The sequence below is a fragment of the Echinops telfairi genome, unplaced genomic scaffold (assembly GCF_000313985.2).
Source record: "Echinops telfairi isolate 266 unplaced genomic scaffold, ASM31398v2 ScPeMD7_23;HRSCAF=83, whole genome shotgun sequence".
Taxonomy (NCBI): Eukaryota; Metazoa; Chordata; class Mammalia; order Afrosoricida; family Tenrecidae; genus Echinops; species Echinops telfairi.
Genome location: NW_022103920.1, coordinates 61,330,402 through 61,352,994, shown reverse-complemented (window position 1 = coordinate 61,352,994; position 22,593 = coordinate 61,330,402). Strand labels below are relative to the sequence as shown.

Here is a 22,593-nt window from a genome sequence, read left to right as displayed (position 1 = left end):
ACAGCAACTGCTAGCAACCCACTGGCCCTGTGGAAAACAGCCTATCACTTCCTCAGAACGTCAAATGGACAGTTACCCCGTGATCGAGCAATTCCACTCCTGGGTATGTACCCAAGTAATTGAGAGTATGTGATTGTCTGCTATGAAGGTATGAATGTTCATAGCAACATTATTTGTAAGAGCTAAAAGTGGAAAGAATCCAAATGCCCAGCAACTGACGAATGCATAAACAAAAACGTGGTATAGTGATGCAAGGGAAGTTGGCAATGAAATGGAATGAAAATCCCACTGCACACTGCTGCATGGGCTGATCTCGAAAACACTTTGCTCTTTGAAAGCAACCAATCACCAGAGATTATGTATTATATGATTCCATGTATAGGAAACATTCATAATAGGCAAATTCATCAAGAGAGAAGTAGATAAATGGTTGATAGGAACTACTGGAGTGAGATATGGGGAGTGACAGGGAATGGGTAGAGGTTTCTTTTTGGGGTGATAAAAGTGTTACGGAATTGGATCGTAGTTTTGATTGTACAACTGTGAAACTAAAAACCACTATATTTTAAAAGGGTGAATTTTAGGGCATGTGAATTAGATCTTAACAAAGCTGTTTCTTAAAAGAAAACATAGTCATTAGTGCATTGTATATTTTTAAACAGTAATTCTTACTAGCTTTGACCTGTTCAGAATTAATAATGCCATACTAATTTCATTTTTAAAAACACGTGAGTCCTTGGAGCTTGTAGAAACATTAAAGCAGCGCAACCTCACTAACTTTTACTACATGAAGGAAAAGGAAAATGGAGTGTTGAAATTCAGAATTTTCAGAGAAGGGATTTTGAACTCTCTGAGTATGTACTAGAGTTAAAAAATACTGTGCAGTGCCACTCTGCTACAAATGGTTTTAATGACAAGAAGGAAATGGTTGGTAATTATTTCTGTCAACTTAGACAGCCAATCTCTGTTTCTTTCCTTAGGTGTGTACCAACACAGACTTGTCCATTTGTAAATAAATGCATTGCTTCAAAGAAAGCTGTTCTATGAAGTAGGCTAAATATGATCTTGGAATCTCATACCCCCTATTTATTTCCTTAGCAAGCCCTGCTTTAAAAGACAATTGTTCCTAAGAAGTGCTTAATGCTTTACAGTTTAAAAAGCATGTTCATATGTAATAGGCTTACTTATGGCTCAAAATAAAATTCTAGGGACCAACTCTGACCCCGCCCTTCTCTCCTGGCTTATTCATTCTGTTGACCAGGAAGTTCTATCCAATCTACTTTTATAGATATCTTTTATCTTTTATCCTCTTCCATCTTCATTCTACCATCTCAGTCCAAGTCCCTACTATATCTCCCTTGTGGTCCCCTGCATACTCTTCCTCTCTTCCTCTTTTTTTCTTCTTCAGTTTTTTTATTAATAATTTTATTAGGGGCTCATATAACTCTTAGCACAATCCATACATACATCAATTGTGTAAAGCACATTTGTACAATCATTGCCCTCATCATTCTCAAAACATTTTCTCTCCACTTAAGCCCCTGGCATCAGCTCCTCATTTTCCCCCTCCCTTCCCTCTCCCCCCTCCCTCATGAACCCTTGATAATTCACAAACCATTATTTTGTCATATCTTGCCCTGTCTGACGTCTCCCTTCACCCACTTTTCTGTTGTCTGTCCCCCAGGGAAGAGGTCACATGTAGATCCTTGTTATCGGTTCCCTCTTTCCAACACACTCTCCCTCTACCCTCCCAGTATCGCTACTCACACCACTGGTCTTGAAGGATCATCCGTCCTGGTTCCCTGTGTTTCCAGTTCTACAGCAGTCCATTTGCATAGCCAATTTTATGAAAATATGATCAGGTCACTCTCTTCCTAAAATTCTCCATATGCTTCCTACTTCTCTGGCGATAAAGGTGAAAGCTGCAGACCAGTCTGGGTTTGTGGGCTCTACTCCACCTTCTCTTAGTGTGTTCCTTCTAGTTTCCCTGGATACCACTCTACCCTTGATTCTTTGAACCAGACACCCTGGGTTCCTTAGTCCTTTGTGCCTCAGGGCCTTTACATCTGCTCTTTCTCCAGCCTGGAGTGTCTTTCCTCGACTTCTGGCTTACCCTTCAGCATTCAGGCGTCAGCACAAAGTGCCCTTTCTCAGGGCAGCCTCCTCACCACCCTCATGTCACATTGAACTCCCTGTATTCTCCGTCAATATAGTTCTCCTTTGAACCCAACCTCAGACAAGCACTCGCCCCAATAGTCATGAATGTCCAGTAGTGACTAAAGAAAGGCGTCCTGGCAGCACCATGGCCTACACGTTGGACAGTCAGTCCATCTGAAGCAGCAGCCGCTCTGGGGGAGAAAGAGGAGACTTTCTACTCCTTTAAAGAGTGACAGTCTCAGAGCCCCACAGGGGCAGTTCTACCCTGTCCTGTAGGGTGCTGTGAGTCAGCATGGACGGATCGCAGTGAGTTGGTTTGTTGATAAAAGAAACCACCATTGTTTCCACCTCCTGCTAGTGCCAGATAGCCAGTTTCTTCTCATTTTCACGTCCAAGTTTAGCTGTCGCTCTTAACATTGGCGACTTGCGAGTGTCTTCTCAAGAAGCCATTTCTTCACTTTGTTTGGGTTCCTGGATTATTTCTTTCCTGTTTTCCTCTCTGAAATGTAAGCACCATAAAAGGGTGAAAGACGTGCTCATTTCCAGGTTCCCGGAGTCCACAGCAGTATCTCACGTGCCGTAGGAACTCCGTAACAGCAGGCGGAGCAGGTAGTGATGCTGGTGTTTTAAGTGCATGTTAATTACAACCTTTAACTTCAAAAGCAATTCAGGATATAATAGATTTTAAAACATCGACTGTATCAAAAAGGGATGTTGAGCTAGCAAAATGAGTGAGGAATAAAAGAAAGCGTAAGATGTTACAGGGGAAAAAATCTAATTATATAAGCAATCAGACTAAATACAAACAGATTAATTGAAAAGATTAAGGACGGATACCGTTGAATTACATAAAAATTACAATCATATTTATGAGCTGTGTGTTTAAACAAGTGCATATGCTAACAGGTCAAACAAATGAAAGTATACCAGACCATGGATAACAACAGAGATCCATGCTGTGTTCACCAGCAATAGGGCTTATACATTTCTGTTAAAAGTTTAGCCAGGGCAAAATCTTGAAGAAGTTTTCAAAGATTAAAATCAGAGGATGTATTTGAACACATGATAATTATCTAGGATCAAGTGAAACATAACTTGGGGGAAATAAAAAACACACAAAATCTGCCAACTTAAACAATAGATTTCTAAGGAAGTGTCCCCCGCTCCCTGAAAGTAAAGAAAACATTAGAAGGTAACCGGGCACAACTGCAGCATGTCTGATGAACTTTGTGAAATAGGACTAACAGTGCCGAGGGAAAGTGCAACCTTGTCCTGCATCTATTAGGAAAAGAGGAAATGGTGCTGGCCCAGGACCACTTGGATTTGACATTGAGTTAGCATTCCGGTGGTGCACCGCACTGCTCAGTGCAAGGCTGGTGGCTCAGCGGAGTAGGTTCTCTCTGGAGAGAGAGATGTAGCAGCTGCTATGATCATTGCAGCCTGTCCTGCAGAGTTGCTGTAAGTCAAAATTGATGGCAAAGGGCTTGATTTCTGGTTTTGAGCGAGTCTTACTAATTACGTATTTTCAATAGCCTCATACACATGTGAAAGTTCAACATTCAATAAGGAAGACCAAAGAAGAATCGATGCCTTTCAGTGCCTGCACTGGCGAAGAAGATGGGAAGGACCGTGGCTGGCAGGAGAACAAGCAGATCTGCTCGGAAGAAGCACAGCCAGGTGCTCCTTTGAGGACCGGATGGAGAGACTTCATCTCATATGCTCTAGACATGCTGTCAGGAGAGACCAGTTCCCGGAGAAGGAGGTTGTGCTTGGCAAAGTAGTGGGGGGTGGGGGTGGGGGGGGGGGAGGTAGAAGGGAGGTCAGCAAAAAAGAGGAAGGTCCTGGACAAGATGAATTGACAAAGCGGCTGCAACAATGGGCCCAAACATGAGAACAATGATGAGGATGGTGCAGAATAGGGTGGTGCCTCCTTCTGGTGTACATTGGGTTGAGTCGGAGCCCACTTGATGGCACCCAACAACAATGACAATTAATAATGAGGCTTTCTACTCCCCTAATGATGTACAGTCTCAGAAACCCACAGCGGAAGTTCTTTTAAGTCCCATAGGGTCACTGTCAGTTGGAATCCACTCAGTGCCAAGTGAGTTTTGAGTCACCAATGAATGAACACCACATCAGGATTGGAGGGAGGCTTCCGCACAATCTGCTCTCTGCAGATTGCACGGAAGCACTTACTGATGAAGATCAAGGATTACAGCCTTCAGTTTTGATTGCAACTCAATGTGAAGAAGACCCGACATCCTCACAATTGGACCAATAGGTAATATGATAAACAGAGAAATGATTGAAGTTATCAAGGATTTCATCTCACGTGGAGCCACAAACAACGCTCATAGACACTACTGCTGTTGGTAGGTGCCACCAAGTTGGACCTGACCATAGTGGCCCATGGACAACACAGAGCTACGTACCTGGTCCCGCACCATCCTGGTCACTATGATGATTGAGCCCAGTGTTGCAGCCACTGTGTCAATCCATCTCACCGATTGTCCTCGTTTTTGCTGTCCTTCCACTCCACCAAACATTATATTCTTTTCCAGGGATTGGACTCCATGGGCAACATGTCCCAAGTATGCATGGAGTAAATCTGTGCCACCAGGCTTCTTTAAAGGCATTTGGAGAACTAAGTGTGCCTGACTCAAAACATGACATTTTCAATTGCCTCATATGCCTGTTGAAGTTGGACACCGAATAATAGCAACAAAGAAGAATGGATGCTCTTGAATACCAGTGCTGGCTAAAAGGGTTGGAAGTTCTCTTGGATGGCCAAGTAATGCTGTTTTATAGAGGGCGAAATGGGATTTAGAGAAATGCATTGACATAATATTTCTGTGGTTACTTAATATCAGATCCAGAATGAGAGCCCGGTGGTTTCGATTACCACTGTGAGCCTTTCCAGAGGTGGGGTCGGGCTGCAAGCTTTATTTAAACAATTTGATAGTCACCACTCTCCTGCTTGACGGCATACCAGACCTAAAAGGATTCCCTTGCAGGGGTATCACATGACCTTGGTTCCATCTCATTGCATCGGATAGTGCTCGAGCAGTTTTTAGTTTTATTTTTTTGTTGTTTAATTTTGTTTCTGTTTTATTCAGATGAGACTAGTTTATAGATTGGCTCACAATCCTGTCTAAAGAAAGATGGAATGAGGAAGTAGAGTATAAAAGGATTCTCGCCAGGCATATTTGAAATGAAAGAGGGGCCCAGTGGAGACATGGGAGTTGAAGTCATAAAATCAGGGCAGTTCACATGATTGTTCAGTCTGGATCGAGCAGCAGAGCGCAGTGCTGAACAGCCTCATGGGAACTGAGGCCCAGACCACACTCCTCCGGGCCAACCTCTGGGCTCGGGCTCAAAGCTGAGTCAGCCCAGAAAAAAAATCCATCTCTCAGAGCACCTCTTCCTAAACTGCATCAAAATATTTCAGTGCACTAAGTTCTGCATCTCAAGCCATGGGCTTGCTCCATCGTTCGCTTGTCAATTGTACCAATGAAAGGAATAAAGAAGAATGTGATCCAATGGTATAGTGGGAAAGTGGGACTGTGGCCTCTAAAACTCCAGACACCATCTGACCTGCTTCTCCGGGTGCCGAAGAAAACAAGGGAGTGTGAAGTCAGGTTGCTACCCACATTGCCATGTAAAAACCGAGAGGTCAGGCCGGTGGAGTTGTCTACCTTGTTTTCTCTTCCTTCCTATTGACATTCTGTATCTGTTAGGTTCACTGAAGGCTGTTATTGCAACCTCAGGCAAAAGTCAGAAGTGGATTCTTGAGCCTTGGAAGTGTTGCTTATGCAGGATGTTTGCACAGCCCTGGTGTTTCTGAACTTGTGTTGCAATGTAGGCAAGTCACACACACACATGTACACTCAGCACAATTTTGTTTGCCTGCACCCACTTCTCTTGTTGAAGGGCCACCCAGGGAAACCACACCCGTGTTACAGCACCCTAGTGGAAAGGGTTTCCAGGTGAGGCTGAAGAATCCTTAAAAGAAACACTCTGGGCGTGGCTCTGCCACTTGGCGGTAGGTAGTAACGACTGAGGAATCACTGACCTTCCAAGCCTTAATTTCCACAGTAGCATGAAGAGTCTACAATTTCCTTGACCTTCACAGGCCATTAAGAATCATGAAAGCTGTCTTAGGGGGAAAATCTTTACAGATGGCAAAGTTCCACAGCAAGTGTAATGAAACTGTTGCAGAAGAAGGAAACTTCTCACAATGACACCTTCATTTTGTTCTAGACCAGACTGTGTATCTTTACGTTGTGAATCATCCCCACATGGAGTCCACAGTGGAGATATTTAAATTTGAGGAACAACCACCTTCTCTTGTACACCAGAAAACCATAAAACACCAAGTCCTCAAGCGGTATGGAATTAAAGCATTTCATATTTCTATTTATTTTTCACCCCTGCTGTGTGATTCGTTCTCTCTGTTCAGCAGGCTTTCTTAAACTTTCTTTTTCTTTAAAGGTACCCGTGGTAACACTGCCCAGCACCTTACTAGAAATTGCTGTATTTAGTATTGAATATCCCTATAGTCTTCAACACTTTGAAAGCATTTTAATCCTATAAAGGTACCCTATTAGCTTCTCCACTCTAATTCCATCCTCTTTGCCGCAGCAACTCAATATGCAATGTGGTGTTCTCTTTACACACCCCCATCCTTCCCTGGTTGTCCTCGTCGTGTGTCTTCCAAGAGTGCCGTCTTCTGGGTGCCCAAACTAGGCCATTTCTTTGGCCATTTCTTTGCTCGAGTTGTAAAGTAGATTTGGAAAAAAGCAGATGGGCACTTATAAAAATTAACATTGATTAGGCACTGGCTACATGCTACACTAAACATACTTAAGTTTTACAAAGTAGATATAGAATAATGGGGGAACTCAGGAAGTTTTGTGCTAAGTAACTTGTTCAGGTTACACAATTGTAAATGGAAGAACCAGAGTGTTACAGAGGCCCCTCTAAATTCATACAGGGGGCCCTAATCTCCATGATGAGCATCCTTCTTCTTGTGTTCAGAAAAAGAAGAAGTTTTCAGTGGATGTGCTGCCTGCTCCAAGCCTGGAACTGACAACGATGACTTTGTATTTCGCAAGATGGGCTCAATACTAAAAGATCGAGTCTAAAACGCTAGAGGTTGACCTTTCCAGGGGTAGGGGCATAGTCAAAGGGAAAGAAATCGATCTCGCCCACCTTTGTTCTCTTTCTAAGCAGCACGTATACATTTATCACCATCGAATTTGGAAAGAAGCACAGAGGGCAGGAGTCGGAACTCCTCCCGTGGTGCCTTGTGCTAGTTCTAAGCCCACAGTGAGGAAGCAGAGTATTTGAGAAACTACAGATAAAACAAGTTATCTATGCCTCAATTTCCTCAGCCAAATAGGGATTTTCTCATTCATTGATTCACCTCCCTGGTGGATTGTGAGGATCGAATGCAATAATGCATGACCTCACCAAAAACAAAGAAAGAGTTCCCCAAGAAGCACCACCTAGGAGAAACCTAGTCTGAAATGACCCTGTTAGAGACCACAATCCCAGGAAGCTGAAAGGAGAGGCCAGCCTGAGACCTAGCAGAGAAATTGCCTACAGCAAATGCATCCGCAACTCAGCCATTTCTTAGTGTAACCGGTTGTTTGAAATCATGCTTCAGTCCTCTAGTAAGCATCGTAAGCCTCATGTGAGGCCATTCTACACTAAGATAAGAGAGAAAGAAGAATTTATCTGCTGGTCTGATCTCCCATTAGCCAAAGACTTGCCTCAAGGAGCAAGTGTCCAAGGAGTCCCCGGAGCCACCTGTACTCCTGGTTGTGCTTGTGCAAGTCACATCATGTAACATCCTGAGGTTTGACCTCAGCCAGGAAGCCAGGAGGTGGAGGTAAAGAGCTCACCTTAAACATGAAGTAAACGCAGTTGCATCTCTGGGCTATCTGCTAAATCCCTTGAAAATATCATCCCGGTTGCTGGAAAAGATGTGTGAGGCTACAATAATTTGGAGGTTCTCAGGAGGTGCTTGGATATACAAAGGGGAAGAACAGTGAGCTTTTGAAACCAATTGTGAGGGAATTTCACTTCATCTAAGCTGCTCAGACTGGGGTTCCTGGAAAAGGACATCAAGCTTGGTAGAGGACTGGCCAAAAGGAAGATGCTCCTCAACAAGATGGATTGACAGTGACTTCAACAAAGAACGCCAACATAAAACCAGCTGTGAGGCTGGCACAGGACTGGGTGTTGGGGTTCAGAGGGTTGCTATGAGTCAGAACCAACTCAGCAGTACCTAACAACGCTGCTCACGCAGCACCAGAAGGAACTCCCCCAAACACCCAGAATTGCACTGGGCAGAGCGGAGCTTTTATAGCACCCATTTTTCTCACTAGGTGAGCATCCAGCAAATCCCTCTGAGTTAATGCACCCAGTGGCGTTGCCTGGGAAGGTTCTCTCTGGTCACAGTGAATTTTTCATGAAAGCAGTTTCACTGGAACCTCGTTTTTTAGTGATGGTCAAGTTAAGAGAACAGCATGCGACTGTGACATTTTGTTTCCTGTTTGGGGAAAATGTTGTTGAACACAATGAATGATGTTGAACACAGCTTACAAGGACAGCACTATGGGGAAAACTCAAGTATACAAGTAGTTTACCCATTTCAAAAAGGGTGAAATGTCAATTGATGACAAGCCTCATTATTCTGGGTGTCTGTCATCTTCCCCAATGGACAAAAATGTCAACTTGTAGTGCATTTTGAGTTAATTCTACCAGGTCAGACTGTTAATCAAGCTTTCTATTTAGAGGTTCTGAAAAGATTGTGTAACAGTTTGTGGCACAAAAGGCCTGATTTGTGGCAGAAGGGAGACTGGTTTTACCACCAAGACAAGGCACCTGCTCACATAGCCACCTCAGTGCACTAGTTTTTGGCAAAAAACAAACAAAAAACAGCACGCCTCTTTTGCTCCAGGGCCCTGACTCACCTAACCTCGCCCCATGGGACTTCTTTTTGTTTATGCAAATGAAGAGGGACATGAAAGGACAGCAATTTGAGGATGTAGAAGAGGTGAAGAAAAAAAAGCGAGGGAGGTGCTGTCAGCCATCTAAACAGATGAGTTTGAGAAATGTTTCCAAGAATGGAATCGGAGATTTGACAAGTTTATTAAGGGTAGTGGAGAGAACTTTGAAGGTGATAAGATTATTTTGTAAAACAATTTAAATACATAGCTTTGAAAAAAAATCCATTTTTTTCTGGGCAGCCATCCCTTAATACATACTGACCAAGCACTCAAAAGGAGGCAGAACAGCAAACTGCTGGTACCAATTGTGAGAAAATTTGACTTAATCTAGCTGTCAGGGAATATATATATATTGGAGGAGGGGACCTTTCAACTGAGACCTGAAAGATAAGTAAACCAGTGATTCTGAAAATGTCATTGTACCAGTGATTTTGAAAATGTCATTGTACCAGAACACCTCAAAGTATTTCCCTAATTATTTAACTTTTTCTTTCCTAAAAATTTAAGTTAAAATTGCTTGAATCTTTTTGGTTGTGATGAAATATATTAACAAACACCATTTCCATCATTTCCTCATATGACATTACTTAAGCCTCCCATGGTGTGTAACCAATTATTTGTATGACACATTTCTCGACTTTCCATCCCCATGAACAGAGACTCCGTGTTCTTTAAGTAATAACCACCGCTGGCCTCTTGTCCAAACCATTTAAAATGTGTTCAGGACGTCAGGGACAGGTTTGATTTTGTTTCTTCCCCAAAATGAAATGGCTCAATCATTTTATCTGGTGGTCAGGGTGGTTTAGTTTAAAAGCATGAATAAGAAAGAATAAACACCCATATATTCCAAGAAAATGTCATGATTGGGCTGGGTAGGGCAAGAGGATAGTAAGAGGGAACTTGAAAACCCTAACCATCCATTAGGACACCGTTTTGGTTGTGTATGTTTCCTCACTGAGGCTGTATCTCCAACGTGGGTGCTGCCGGGTCTTGGTTTCACACCGCCCTCACTGAGGACCCTGGGACACTAACACCCTCTTCATCAAGGAGGTTGGTGGAAACGCCGGCAGAGTGAGGAAAGCATGGCAGATCACGCACTGGCTCTTAAAGTATCCCGTCTGGAAGTTGCACACGTTTCCTTGGTCGTAGAAAACCACGTGGTTATGCCTAACTTCAAGGGGCTTGATGTCATTGTGGTTGGATGCCATCGAGTCGATTGGGACTCACAGTGACCTGTGTTCAACAGGACAAAACACGGCTGATCGGGTTCCTTTGCTGCAGCCAACGTCAATTCCCCGCATAAAGAGACATCCTCTCTTCTACAGACCTTCAACTTTACCAAACACAATGTCCTATTCCAGGCCCTAGTCTCTCCTGACAACATGTCCTCAGTATGTGAGACGTAGGGACTACAAAAGTACAATTCCCAATTCACACTCCTTAAAAAAAATCAAAAAGAACCAGAAATATCGGTGCACTGCACTTTAAACATCATAGATCACGATTATGAATGCATAAAAATCAACATGTTTTAGAATTTGAGGTTTATTATTATATTCATTTATGTTTGGCTCACTGTTGTGTAAAGGAAGAGTGATAATAATCATTTGAAAGAAAATCCACTAGGGCAATCAATGTAAAATCATGCATTTTCACGGAAATTATTTTATGTAATTGCTATTATTGTTGTTGTCAGGTGCTATCGAGTCAGTTGCAACTCATAGCAACAGAAATTTAAAAAAACCTAAACTAGAAACAGAATAGACCACTGCCCCATTCTGGGCCATCTCCACAATCATTTCGATGTTGAGCCCATTGGTGCTGTCACTGCATTAATCCAACTCCTTTAGGGTCCTTAATTCATTAATTAGTTTGGCTGTTTATTTATTTATTACTCTATTTTACCACTTTCCTACTCGTTCATGTCTAATTTTTCAAACTTTTGAACAGATTGGTCTTTTTAGAAGGGTTGTGATTTTCACAAATGCCACAATTTCATGTGTGCTTACCTTCGCCTGTTGTTCTTTGTCACTTTAGTCTGAATGACATCGTGGTCGTGGGCCCAGAGCAGTTCTACGCCACCCGAGACCACTATTTCACCAACTTCCTGTCCCTGTTCGAGATACTCCTGGATCTGCGCTGGACTTACGTTCTGTTCTACAGTCCGCAGGAAATGAAAATGGGTGCCAGGGGATTTAGTTCTGCCAATGGAATCACAGTTTCACAAGACAATCAGTAAGCCCGTTTCAAAGGTCTCCACCTTTCCCCGTGGGCATTGACCCAGTAGTGGGCTCCTTCCTCCCAGGGACGGTACTTTTCTTAGGCTTAAGTAGTCTAGGTGTGTGGAGGAAGGAACCAGGGTTCACATTAAAAATGTCATCTTCCCCAAATTGAGGTTTCTCCCCAATAAAATAAGAGGTTTGGACTCAAGGATCTAAGGTCCTTGTTCCAAATTCTTGCAACATTCTAGACTTTGTTTACTTAGCCTACTAAAGGGAAAAACAAACGTGTAAGACCTCTGGTTTTACAAGAGGGTAAAAGGTATTTAACCCCTTGTACTAAGTTCAATCAACGAACCCTGGTGGTGGAATGGGTAGGAGTTGGGCTACTAACTGCAAGGTCAGCAGTTCAAAACCACCAGCTACACGATGGGAGAAAGATGGGGCTTTCTGCTACTGTAAAGAGTTAGAGTCTTGAAAACTCTCAGGGACACTTCTACCCTGTCCTGTAGGGTCTCTGAATGGGCATCGGCTTGCTGGCAGCGAGAGTACTAAGTTCAATTACCCAAAAACTTTTCCAGAAAGGGAGTCCTGACTGAGATTAGGCATGTGATTGTGCAAATTCTAGACTCACTGATACCCTACAGCAGAGTCTGCTATGAGGAAACAATCTTCATTTTATGGAGCAGTCAATTTTGTGAGAAAATGCTCCATTTAAAAATATTTTTAAGTACCATAAGTATTTACATGTAAATTTGAAATGATGAACAGAGAGTTTCCTGTGGGAAACAACTCTATGTACTCTTTCTCTTTTTGAAAAAATGACTGTGACTTAGCTTCATGATCACCTGGTTTTTTTTAAGCAGTTGTGTTTAGTGGTATAGATCCTTATACTGTATAGACCTTATGTGAGACCCACTTAAAAAGAAATAAATTGTGATCCTTAAGTGATGAGACTGAGCCCATGTATCATCTTAACACACTGATTTGATAGGTATATACATTCAAGGGCTGGTGGTGCTGTCAGGTAAACATTGGACAGCTAATCTCAAGATTGGCAGTTCAAACACACCAGCCGCTGCACAAAAGAAAGACTGGCTACAGGCCCCCATAATGGCTTGTGTCCTGTAGAAACCAGATGTAGGCTCTCTGTGAGTCCGAGTCGATTCCGTTGCGGTGAGATGTCATAGTAAAAGCCTGGTTAAAGACACTGCTCTGTTATCCTCTCTTACTGTGCTTCAGAAAGACATGCAGCAGTTCTTTGGGCTGATGTGAATTTTTACACCTCCACAGTAAACATTTAGTATCATTTGTCATTACTGCATGTTTACATGAAAATATTGTTTACTTCACAGGTATGTCTATGTAGCTGATGTAACAGCTAAGAACATCCATGTACTGAAAAGAAGTGACAACTGGAATTTAACTCACGAGAAGGTAAAAGCACCCAGACATGTGCACACAACATGGGCATTTACATTTTAACAGCAGGTTTGACCTAAGAATGTGCTCCGTCAAGGAAGGAAATAGAACAGCACAGCGTTAGAGGAATGACAGTGAGCTTGTGTTGTGCTGACACTTCTGAAATGCCCATGAAGTGATGGAGGCCCAGAGGAACTAGGTAGTGCCCAGCTACCACAGCAGACTTCTCTGAAATGAACCACAATAGAGGATCCTGGACAGAGTGGGAGAAAAATGTGGAGTAGAACTCAAAGCTATTTTATAAAGTCTAAACTTCCTGGTCTCATGGAGACTGATGGGACCCCTGAGACTCTGGTCCTTAGCCACTCGTCAGGCCTGGAATCAAACTCACCCCACGGCTCTACTTTCCGCCAAGTGCTCCACAGGTCCATAATATGAACAGTAACTTCAGGAAGGTATGCCTTAGATTGGAACAATCAGCCAGACGACATCAAAATGGTAGTCTTTGCCCAGAGATACAGCTCAGAAGGCAAGGCTTGCTTGGGAAGAAGGGAAACGGAAGCAGTCAGCCCAGGGAAGGGTTAGAAGGGTGCTATACATTGTGTCAATGTCCCGAAACAACACCTACACGAATGGTTGAATGGAAGAGCAGTCAGCTCTTTAACTTTTCTCTCAAATCATAATAACAATTCAGATACATGTATAGCATGCCCACAGGGACGCCGATTTCAGACACAGTCGGTGGTGACTGGAGGGATGGAGTAGGGAAGGACGTTGAGACAATATCATCACTGCTTCCTTTTTGTTGCAAGGTCATCCAGCTGGACACCTTAGTGGATAATTTAACTGTTGATCCTGACACGGGAGATATCTTAGCAGGATGCCATCCCAATGGCATGAAGCTGCTCTTCTATAACCCTAAGGATCCTCCTGGCTCAGAAGTAAGTTCCTCTCCTTCCCTCAGCGCACAGCAAATTGGCAAGAAGGACTTTCATATTCCAGAATTGAGCACATCTACAATGGAAAGACGAAAGATTCTGGTGGGATAGAGAGAAATGTCTCATTAACCCTTTCAAGCCATCAGATGCCCAAGTCATGCCAATGGCTGCCAGACAGCCTACTCCTTCATTGGGAGGACCTGCCTGGTGTACACTGGGTTGCCATGAGCTGGAGCCAACTCAACAGCACCTAACAACGCCAACAGCCTTGTTAACAAAAGAACGGGCAGACACGAGCCTGGTAACCCTGCTGTCCTGGTTGCTATATCTTATTTCCAATCAGAATGCAGGCTCTGAGCAGACCCAGCAGTTAAGCAAAGGAAGATTCTGTGCACAACTGCTTTTTGACATTTTTTTCACCATACACGCCGACATGAAGCTCAGACAAAGGGTTTACCTGACTGTAATCTCAAAACAAAATTCATTTTTGCCTACCATTTCTATCATATGATGGTGGTGGTGAATGTCTCACTTTAAAGGTGTGATTTTTATTATTGAAAACCATACCTTCTAAAATAATAGCACAAACCATTGTATTTCCTATGACATTGAATTTAAAAGTAGAAAAATTAAAGGTGGATTCATTTTTATGTATGTTTTGCATATGAAGATATCATTTTTGGCATATGTGCTTTGAGTGATCTTTCCCAAAAATGTATTGAATCCTGTAATGTGCCAGGCATTGTTCTAAGGCTTAGGAGCAATCAGAAAATAAAAGAGAATCCTGTTCTTAAAGAGAACCAACAATAACAACTACAGAACCCTTCACAGCCATTGAGACAATTCCACTTCACAGCAATCCTCTTAGATAGCGTAGAACTACCCTGGGGATTTCCAAGACTTTATCCCTTGATGGAAGTGAAAAGCTTTGTCTTTCTCCCATGGCGTGACAGGTGGCTTCCAACTCCTGATCTTGTTAGCAGCACATGGTGTAACATCTACTCTACCAGGGCTCCTCTCTTAAACATAAGAAATAAGTAAACTATGTATTGTTTGAAGGTGCTATGTTCTCTGGCAACAAATAATTTAGCAGGGTGAAGGTGATCATGATTGCTGTAAGCAAGTGGAAGGACCGCTCCCCAGATCCGTGATCGTGACCAGTGTAGCCCTCACTGAGAAAGTAAGATTAGAAGAAATCTTTAACCTTTGAACACATCTGTGGAATTGAGAAATTGAGATGCAAATCATAGCCAAGAATGGCCTAGTGGCTACATTAAAACATGTGTTTTGTTTTACTTCCAGCGTGGCTCTTTTCAGTTCATAAATCAGACTTTTATTGATATCCTAATCACAGCTTCTTAAAAAGAACCCTCCAAAAAAACACAAGAAGCAGAAGTTCAGCCTGAGCCTAGAGTCTGAAAAATTACTTCCCGACACCAGCAGGCTACCCTTGCCCCAGAAATAGACCTTAAGAAGCCGCAGGGAAACTCTGCTCCCATCTGCTTCACGATGTTTGCTTATTATTGTTGTTGTTGTCATTATTTGCTGTCGAGTGGATTCCAGCTCACAGTGCCCCATGTATGCAGAGTACAACTGGGGTCGACTCTGGATTTTCTTTAGAGACAGATCCCCAGGCTTTTTTCTCACGGCATCTCTGGGGAGATTTGACCTGCTAACCTTTTGGTTAGTAGTCTAGGATGTAACCATGTATGCCACCTTATGTCTGCTTTAAGGAAATAAAATTATGATGCCTAGGATGATATGGACTTCATTAACTTAGGTTCATTTTATGTATCTATTTTAAAATTTAATCTTTTTTGATTTTCAATTAAGACTTCTTTTCAAAATCACTGGTGTCCTTTACTCTAATTTAATCTCCTGTTTTCCACACAAAGATCCAAAATAGAAACTAAAAGCTCTGATTAATACTCAAGCTTTGATTAATCTTGAGTATTATTTTCCCTAAGAAACCTAAAGTTTAGAAGTAGACTAATCCTAAGACAAAAACAAAAACCAAAAACTTTGAAATAGAGATGTTTAGGTAGACTCATGAATTTCCAATTACACCGCCCCCACCCCTTTCTTTAAATTCTTTTTAATTTTTCTGTTTAAAAGAATTCTATCCAGGCTCTTATGTGTTTACTGGTTAACAAAATTAAGTGTGTTCGTTATGGGGATAAAGTACAGTCCTAGGCAGTGAAGTGTCAGATTTAACTCCAAAGTATTAATTCTTCAGACTCTTTAGCAACTTTGCATGTGAGGTCCCCTTCTGTGGTGGCTATTTGCCCACAGGTTGCCCTGTTGGAATAGGTAGCATCTGCGTCATTTTGTCCTGTGTTTCCTCCCCTCCTTATGCTCAAAGACAACGATCTTCCTGCAGACAGATGATTAGTATCCCTTCAAGAATTAGAGACCAACATCCTCTGGTTCTTACCTCCTTCTATAAGAGATGCCTAAAATCATTAAAATTACATAAGGCATTTGCCTAGGGTCACATACCCAATCTGCTTTCATGGACAGATAGCATTAGAAAACTACTACTTCTACCAGATGAAGATAAATCTATTGAAGATCTACAGATTTTAGCTTACAGATCTCTGAAAAAAATGGGTCATGAACTACTTGGGAAGGAAACTCTTACTGGATGCTATATGTCCGTAGGTATTCTAATACATGTCTTCTCTTGACAGGTGCTCCGCATCCAGAATGTTCTCTCCAAGAATCCCAGAGTGAGCACAGTGTATGCCAATAATGGCTCTGTGCTCCAAGCCAGCACTGTAGCTTCTGTGTATCACGGGAAACTTCTCATCGGCACCATATTTCACAGAGCTCTGTACTGTGAACTCTAGGCTCCAGGTGATTTAAAAAAAACAAAAAAAAAAGTTACATATTTGGTAAAAGTAAATCCCTAAGTATATGAAAACTTGAACTGTAAGTAAATACCAACAACAAGCATGTGTCTGGATTTTTAATGGGTGGAAATAAAGGAATAAGTTGTGACCCTCAGTCAACTTTCAGGTCTAGGTCAGAGCTCAGCCCCAGATTAGACTAATCAACCATGTAAAATCCCAAGGACAGCATTTACACAAGATGAAGCTCAGAGGCTTAGGAACATAAGAAAGGAGGGAGTGTAGAAACAGAAAGCACAGGGAAGCCATGGGTCAGCAATGGTCCACTGAGAGGATGGCAATGGATGAACTGAAGCAAAAGGCGTTTGATTTGTTGAATCCAAAGCTGATGGTCTGTTTTGAAAAACCACACCTAAATCACATCAAAAGAAGATGGGACACAGACAGGCTCCTTAATACCCACCATTTTGCGAGTCAAGGTCATGACAAATGTACCGGAAGACAAAAAAATATATATTCTGTCCTTCAGTGACAAAGGTCTCCAGGCCCCTCCAGAGCAAAAAAGTACCATATACAGCTGTGAACCTCTGAGTTCTGCAGTCTACGTTATGAGAGAAGCCAATGTTCAAATATCTATCATTGTCTTCCTCTTTCCCTGTTTGTGCTTTCCCTGCTTGCCAAGTGCACGGCTCCACAGATGAAAGCAAGAATTGGCATTGTATGATGGCCCGATTCCTCCTCTAACTAGCATTCTCCCCGAGTTCAAATGCATAGAACATCAGAGCAGGCGTGGGATGTTCAGTTCATTTCTAATAGATCAGTATTGCTAAGCCTCTTGGCTCTGAACCATGAGATGAGGCCTTGGGTAGTTACCTGCAACTGTTTTCAGTGTACTCATCTGGTTACAGGCGTCAACAGACTTCGCCTTACAGAAGTAGAAATGAATTACAACGTTTCAGCCTAAAGTCCTGTTTAAGGGCCAATTCAAACTTAGTTTGATAAAAATAAATAGAACTATTCCTTTCTGGGTAAAAACAAAACAGGATAACCTTTGGAAAATCAACAATGGGATTTAGTAACCTAACAACCTACCCTCCTTTTTGTCTTACTTTTTCAGGGACAGGGTGGGGGGATGGGAGGTGGGGATGTTGATGGTTTTTAATTGCCCTTCTGGGGATGAGCAGATGAGGAAGTGTTTTTCCAGTGTATATGAGCTCATCATTGTAAGAGAAAATGGATTCATGCTTAACACGTTGAGGCGAATGTTCAAGAAGCATTGTGGGTGTTGTCAAAGGGCTGCTCCTGTGTGCTCTCAACTCAATTCTGACTCAGGGTCAAGATCACTAGGAACTATAAAAGACAAGGAAAAGTTCACTGATTAGATTTAACTAGAGATTCGGGAAAGATGCATAGCGCATTAGTGAAATGAAAACAGTTCATAATAGATTATGCCCAGTCTAACACAGAAAAGCCAAGGGTGGAAAACTCTGAAAGTGATGTAGAAAGATGGTATAGAAATGGCAACTTGTACTCCAAGAAGGAAAGTTTAAAGAGAAGAAGTATCACAGATTCAAGGAACAGGAGTGGGAATAGTGATACCGAAGGGTAGGGGGAAGTGGGCTAGGGGAAGAGAGAAAGAGGGAACCCATCAGAATGATAACCACGCAAGCCTCTCCAGGGGATGAACAACAGAAAACAATGAGGAAGGGAGACCGATTGGTGTGAGAGATGAAAATAACAACAATGTACAATATCTCAAGGGAGGGCCTGGGGAGGGGAAGTGCGGGGAGAGGAGCTGATCCCAAGGGCTCAATAGAAAGTAACTGTCTAGAAAAGAATGAAGGCAACATATATACAAACATGCCTGATGCAAGTGAGGTATGGATTGTGACGAGTTGTAAGAGTCCCAAATAAAATGAAAAAGAAAAAGCATTGGATAGAGAAAATGTTAGAAGTAATGTTTCTGAGAGTGAGAAACAAATATTGATAGAGCTTTAGGATATTAAACAAAAAATTTAAAACAGCAAATGTGAGTTATATCGTTCATTATAAATCAAGTGAAAAAGCACAGCTAAGGATAAAAAAAATTGCCTGTAAGACATAACAATTTTCAATCTGCACACAGTTTCCAATGTATATAATTTAATATATACATGTTGTTAGATGCCATCAAGTTGGCAAGACCTGATGGTGCAGTGGATTATTCCTTGGAGTGCCAACTGCAAGGCCAGCAGTTCAAAACCACCAGGTACTTCACAGGAGAAAGAGGAATCTTTCTACCTCTGTTCAGATTTACAGTCTCGGAAACCCACAGGAGCAGTTTTACTCTGTCCTCTGGGGTCCCGGTTGTGAGAATTGACTCGATGGCAGTGAGACATCCAACAGGATGAAATCCCACTGGTCCTGCACCTGCATACGTCTGAGCCCACTGCTGCAGTCACTAGATCAGTCCACCTTATCAAGGGTCTGCCTCTTTGTTCCTTCCGATCTCCTTCCTCGAGCATGGAGTCACTCTCCAGGGACCATCTCTCTGATATCATGTCCAAAAGATGTGGGAAACCTTCCAGGGGATATTCTGCCTCTTCTTCTTCCAAGACAGATTACATATTGAAGAAACATAAGAAATACCAGATAAAAGCATATAAAGCAAAAGTGTACAGAAGTATACAGACAGAAAAAGTTATCATAACGATTGGACTTAATTCACATTTCCTATTTATTGACACAAAGAGCAAATTTTACAAAATGATTAGTAAGGATTCAAAAGCAAACCCATTTCCATTGAGTTCATTCCAACTCCTACAACAGAGACTCTAAAACATTTGATTAACAAATTTAACTAAAAGAGCTTATATAGAGCCTTGTACCAAGTAATTATTCATACTTCTTGAAGGGCACATTTTCAAGTTCACAAGGGACATCTGCAAGCCTTGACTCTAGCCTGTGGCATACAACAGTGTCAATAGCAACATATGTTATCTGACCATAATACACTCAAGCATGAATTTTTTTAATTTCAAAAGACTTAGAAAATCTTCATAGGTTTTAAGATTAAGCAAAAATCCTAAGTAACTCAGGTATTAAAGAAAGTTGGAATTAGAAAATGATTTTAATTGAAACAATTTTTTAATTCCTACATTGGAAATCTTATAGAAAGCAACTAAAATTAATATGAATATAATTTATACTGTTGAATCTAAAGAAGTGAGCTGTCATTCCTTTATTGATAGGATAGACAAGGAAAAAACAAACACAAAGAAAGTCCAAGAGGGAAGATAGTAAAGAAAAAAGCAAAAGCTAATGTAGAGAACTCATCAACTTTAAAATCGCCCCAAGTAATTTTTACTTTCTGATATTAATGTGTTTGCATAGTTCCATCCCACATCAAATAAGACTGGTATATAACCAACAGGATATTCTAGATATGAAAATTAGCCTTTTAAAAAAGGCAGCTTCCACAGTTGCTCACAGCAGCTGTGTTATTGTTGTTTCTGTTGCTAGGGCTTGTCGCATTGGTTCCAACTCATGATGACCCGATGTACAACAGAATGAAACCCTGTCTGGTCCTGTGCCAACTCAAAAATGTTCTTATGTTTGAGACCATTGCTACACCCACTGTGTCCGTCCATCCATCAGGGACATTCCTCTGACTCGCTGCCTCTTTTTTCTACCAAGCACGGCACCTTTCTCCAGGGACTGATCTCCCTGCCAACATGTCCAAAGTACCTAAGATGAAGTCTAGTTATCCTTGCCTCTAAGAAGCATATTGGCTGTACTTCTTCCAGCACAGATTTGCTTGTTCATTTGGAAGTCCAAAGCTGACTGGAAGAGGTCCATATTTGTGCTTATTCCAAAGAAAGATGACTCAACAGAATGATCAAATTATAGAACACTCTGACGTGCAAGTGAAACTTTGCTGCAGAGCATCTAACAATGGCTGCAACAGTACAATGGCTGCAGGGAGCTGGCAGAGGGTTAGGCCAAATTCAGAAGAGGACATGTAACAAAGGAGAGTATTGTTGACATCGGATTGATCTTGACTGACAGCAAAGAATACTAGTCAGATGTTTACTTGTGTTTTATTGACTATGCCAAGGCATTCAACTGTGTGGACATAACAAACTGTGGACAGCCTTGAGAAGAACGGGCCTCCAGCACACCTCATTAGGATCCCGAGGAACTTGGACGTGGATCAACAGGCAGTTGAAAATCAGGAAAGGTGTGTGTCAGGGTTATATTCTCTTACCGTACTTATTCAATCTCTATGCTGAGCAACTAATCAGGGAGATTAGATGAGATGAATAAGAGTGTGGATAGGAGGAAGGCAGCAACTGGATATCATGATGAAAAAGTGTAGATGTCCTTAAGTGCTGACACGGGGTTATTTGTGATGATAACTAAGACCGCTAATGAAACCGAAAACAAATAATGGAGAGATGAACAAAGTTAAAGTTTATTTATTTTTAATATTAATAAAAACCAATAAATACCTATTCAGACATCAATAAAAAGAATGGCTCAAATACCCAATGTTAAAAATAAAAAATGAGACAAGCAGTTGATACAGACATTTGAACGATAAAAAGAAAAGCTGATAACCACTTTAGGCCAACAAATTTGAAAACATTATGAAAAGAACAAGGTCCTGGGTGGGGGGTGGGGTGGGGGGCATGTAACTGACTCTGTTACTTGCAGTCACGTGAAACTACTGAACTGAATAGAACCCTAAACACAGCAGCTTTAAGAAACCAAGATGCTTAGTTCTTTTAGATGTCACCATTTCAGAGGAGTGACGTATATTGGTGAGTAGTTCCACTTTCAGAAGCTTTTCAAAGATCCCACCGGTGTTGAGCCAGCAGAAACCACAAGGCTGTTGAGGAAAGTCCTTTGCGGTGCAGTTTACTTAGCTGGATGAGTCTGGGTGGCCGTGTGGCACAGGTGGTGGGCCGCTAACCTCAAGGCCAGTCACAGCATGGACAGGATCACTGAGAGTCAGAATGGACTCAACAACAGTGGGTTCTGGAACCCTGACGTGCAGTGCCGCTAAGTTAGTAATACCGCTACCACTTAGATGTATCCATGCACCACCAAGGACAAAGATGAAGAAACTGAAGATGTTTACCAATACCTGCAATCTGAAATGGATCAAATATGCAATCCAAATTCAGTGACAGATTCAGCTATCAATGAAAATCATGCAATCCACCATAACAAAACAAACATAAAGAACATATGGTCATATACCCATTCTTTTTTTTAAATCATTTTATTGGGGGCTCATACAGCTCTTATTTTAAAAAATGAGGCACTGATATCAAGGACTCAAGTAGAAAGAAAATGTCTTGAAAATGATGATGGCAACAAGTGTACACATGTGCTCGACACACTGGATGTATATATGTATTGTGATAAGAGCCAATCGCCATTAATAAAGTCACTTAACAAAACAGGCAAAGAAGGGAAAGTTGTCAACACAATAAAGGCTATATGTGCAAAACCAACTACCAACATCACGCTAACTAGGCAAGGATGCCTCTTATTGACAATCTTATTCAACATGGTGTTGGAAGTCTTAGGCAGAGCTATTAGGCCTCAAAAATAATCAAAGGAATCCAAATCAGCAAAGAAGCAAAACTCTTATTGTTTGCAGATGGTGGAATTTTGTACATAGAAACCAAAAAAGACTAACAAAAACGTTAGAAACAATTGGAAGATTTGGCAGTGTGGCAAGATACAAAAAAATCAATCAAATCCTTAAATACTTAGGAAGAGAGCTCTGAAAAAGAAATCAATAAAACAATATCACTTATAATAACAACACAAACAAATAATAAAATACTTAGGAATAAACCTAATCAAAAAGACAAAAGGCTTGTACAAAGAAAACCAAAGCATACTATTACAAGAACTCTGTATAACAACATATCAACCTGTGTGATCACGGGGTGTCGAACGGATCACTGAAGACAAATGGGTGCATAAGCAAATGTGG

At 41.7% G+C, this 22,593-nt stretch overlaps 1 protein-coding gene across 1 annotated transcript in view; it reads left to right on the top strand.

Annotated features, from left to right (window-relative positions):
- LOC101649810 (serum paraoxonase/lactonase 3) overlaps positions 1–16,704 on the top strand; it is a 35,154-nt gene extending 18,450 nt beyond the window's left edge. The window contains exons 5-9 of the mRNA XM_004702671.2: positions 6,418–6,544; positions 11,211–11,408; positions 12,748–12,829; positions 13,627–13,755; positions 16,443–16,704. Of these exons, the coding sequence (XP_004702728.1) occupies positions 6,418–6,544; positions 11,211–11,408; positions 12,748–12,829; positions 13,627–13,755; positions 16,443–16,601 (695 nt within the window). The 3' untranslated portion in view covers positions 16,602–16,704. The remainder of the gene's footprint in view (positions 1–6,417; positions 6,545–11,210; positions 11,409–12,747; positions 12,830–13,626; positions 13,756–16,442) is intronic.
- The last annotated feature ends 5,889 nt before the right edge of the window (positions 16,705–22,593 follow it).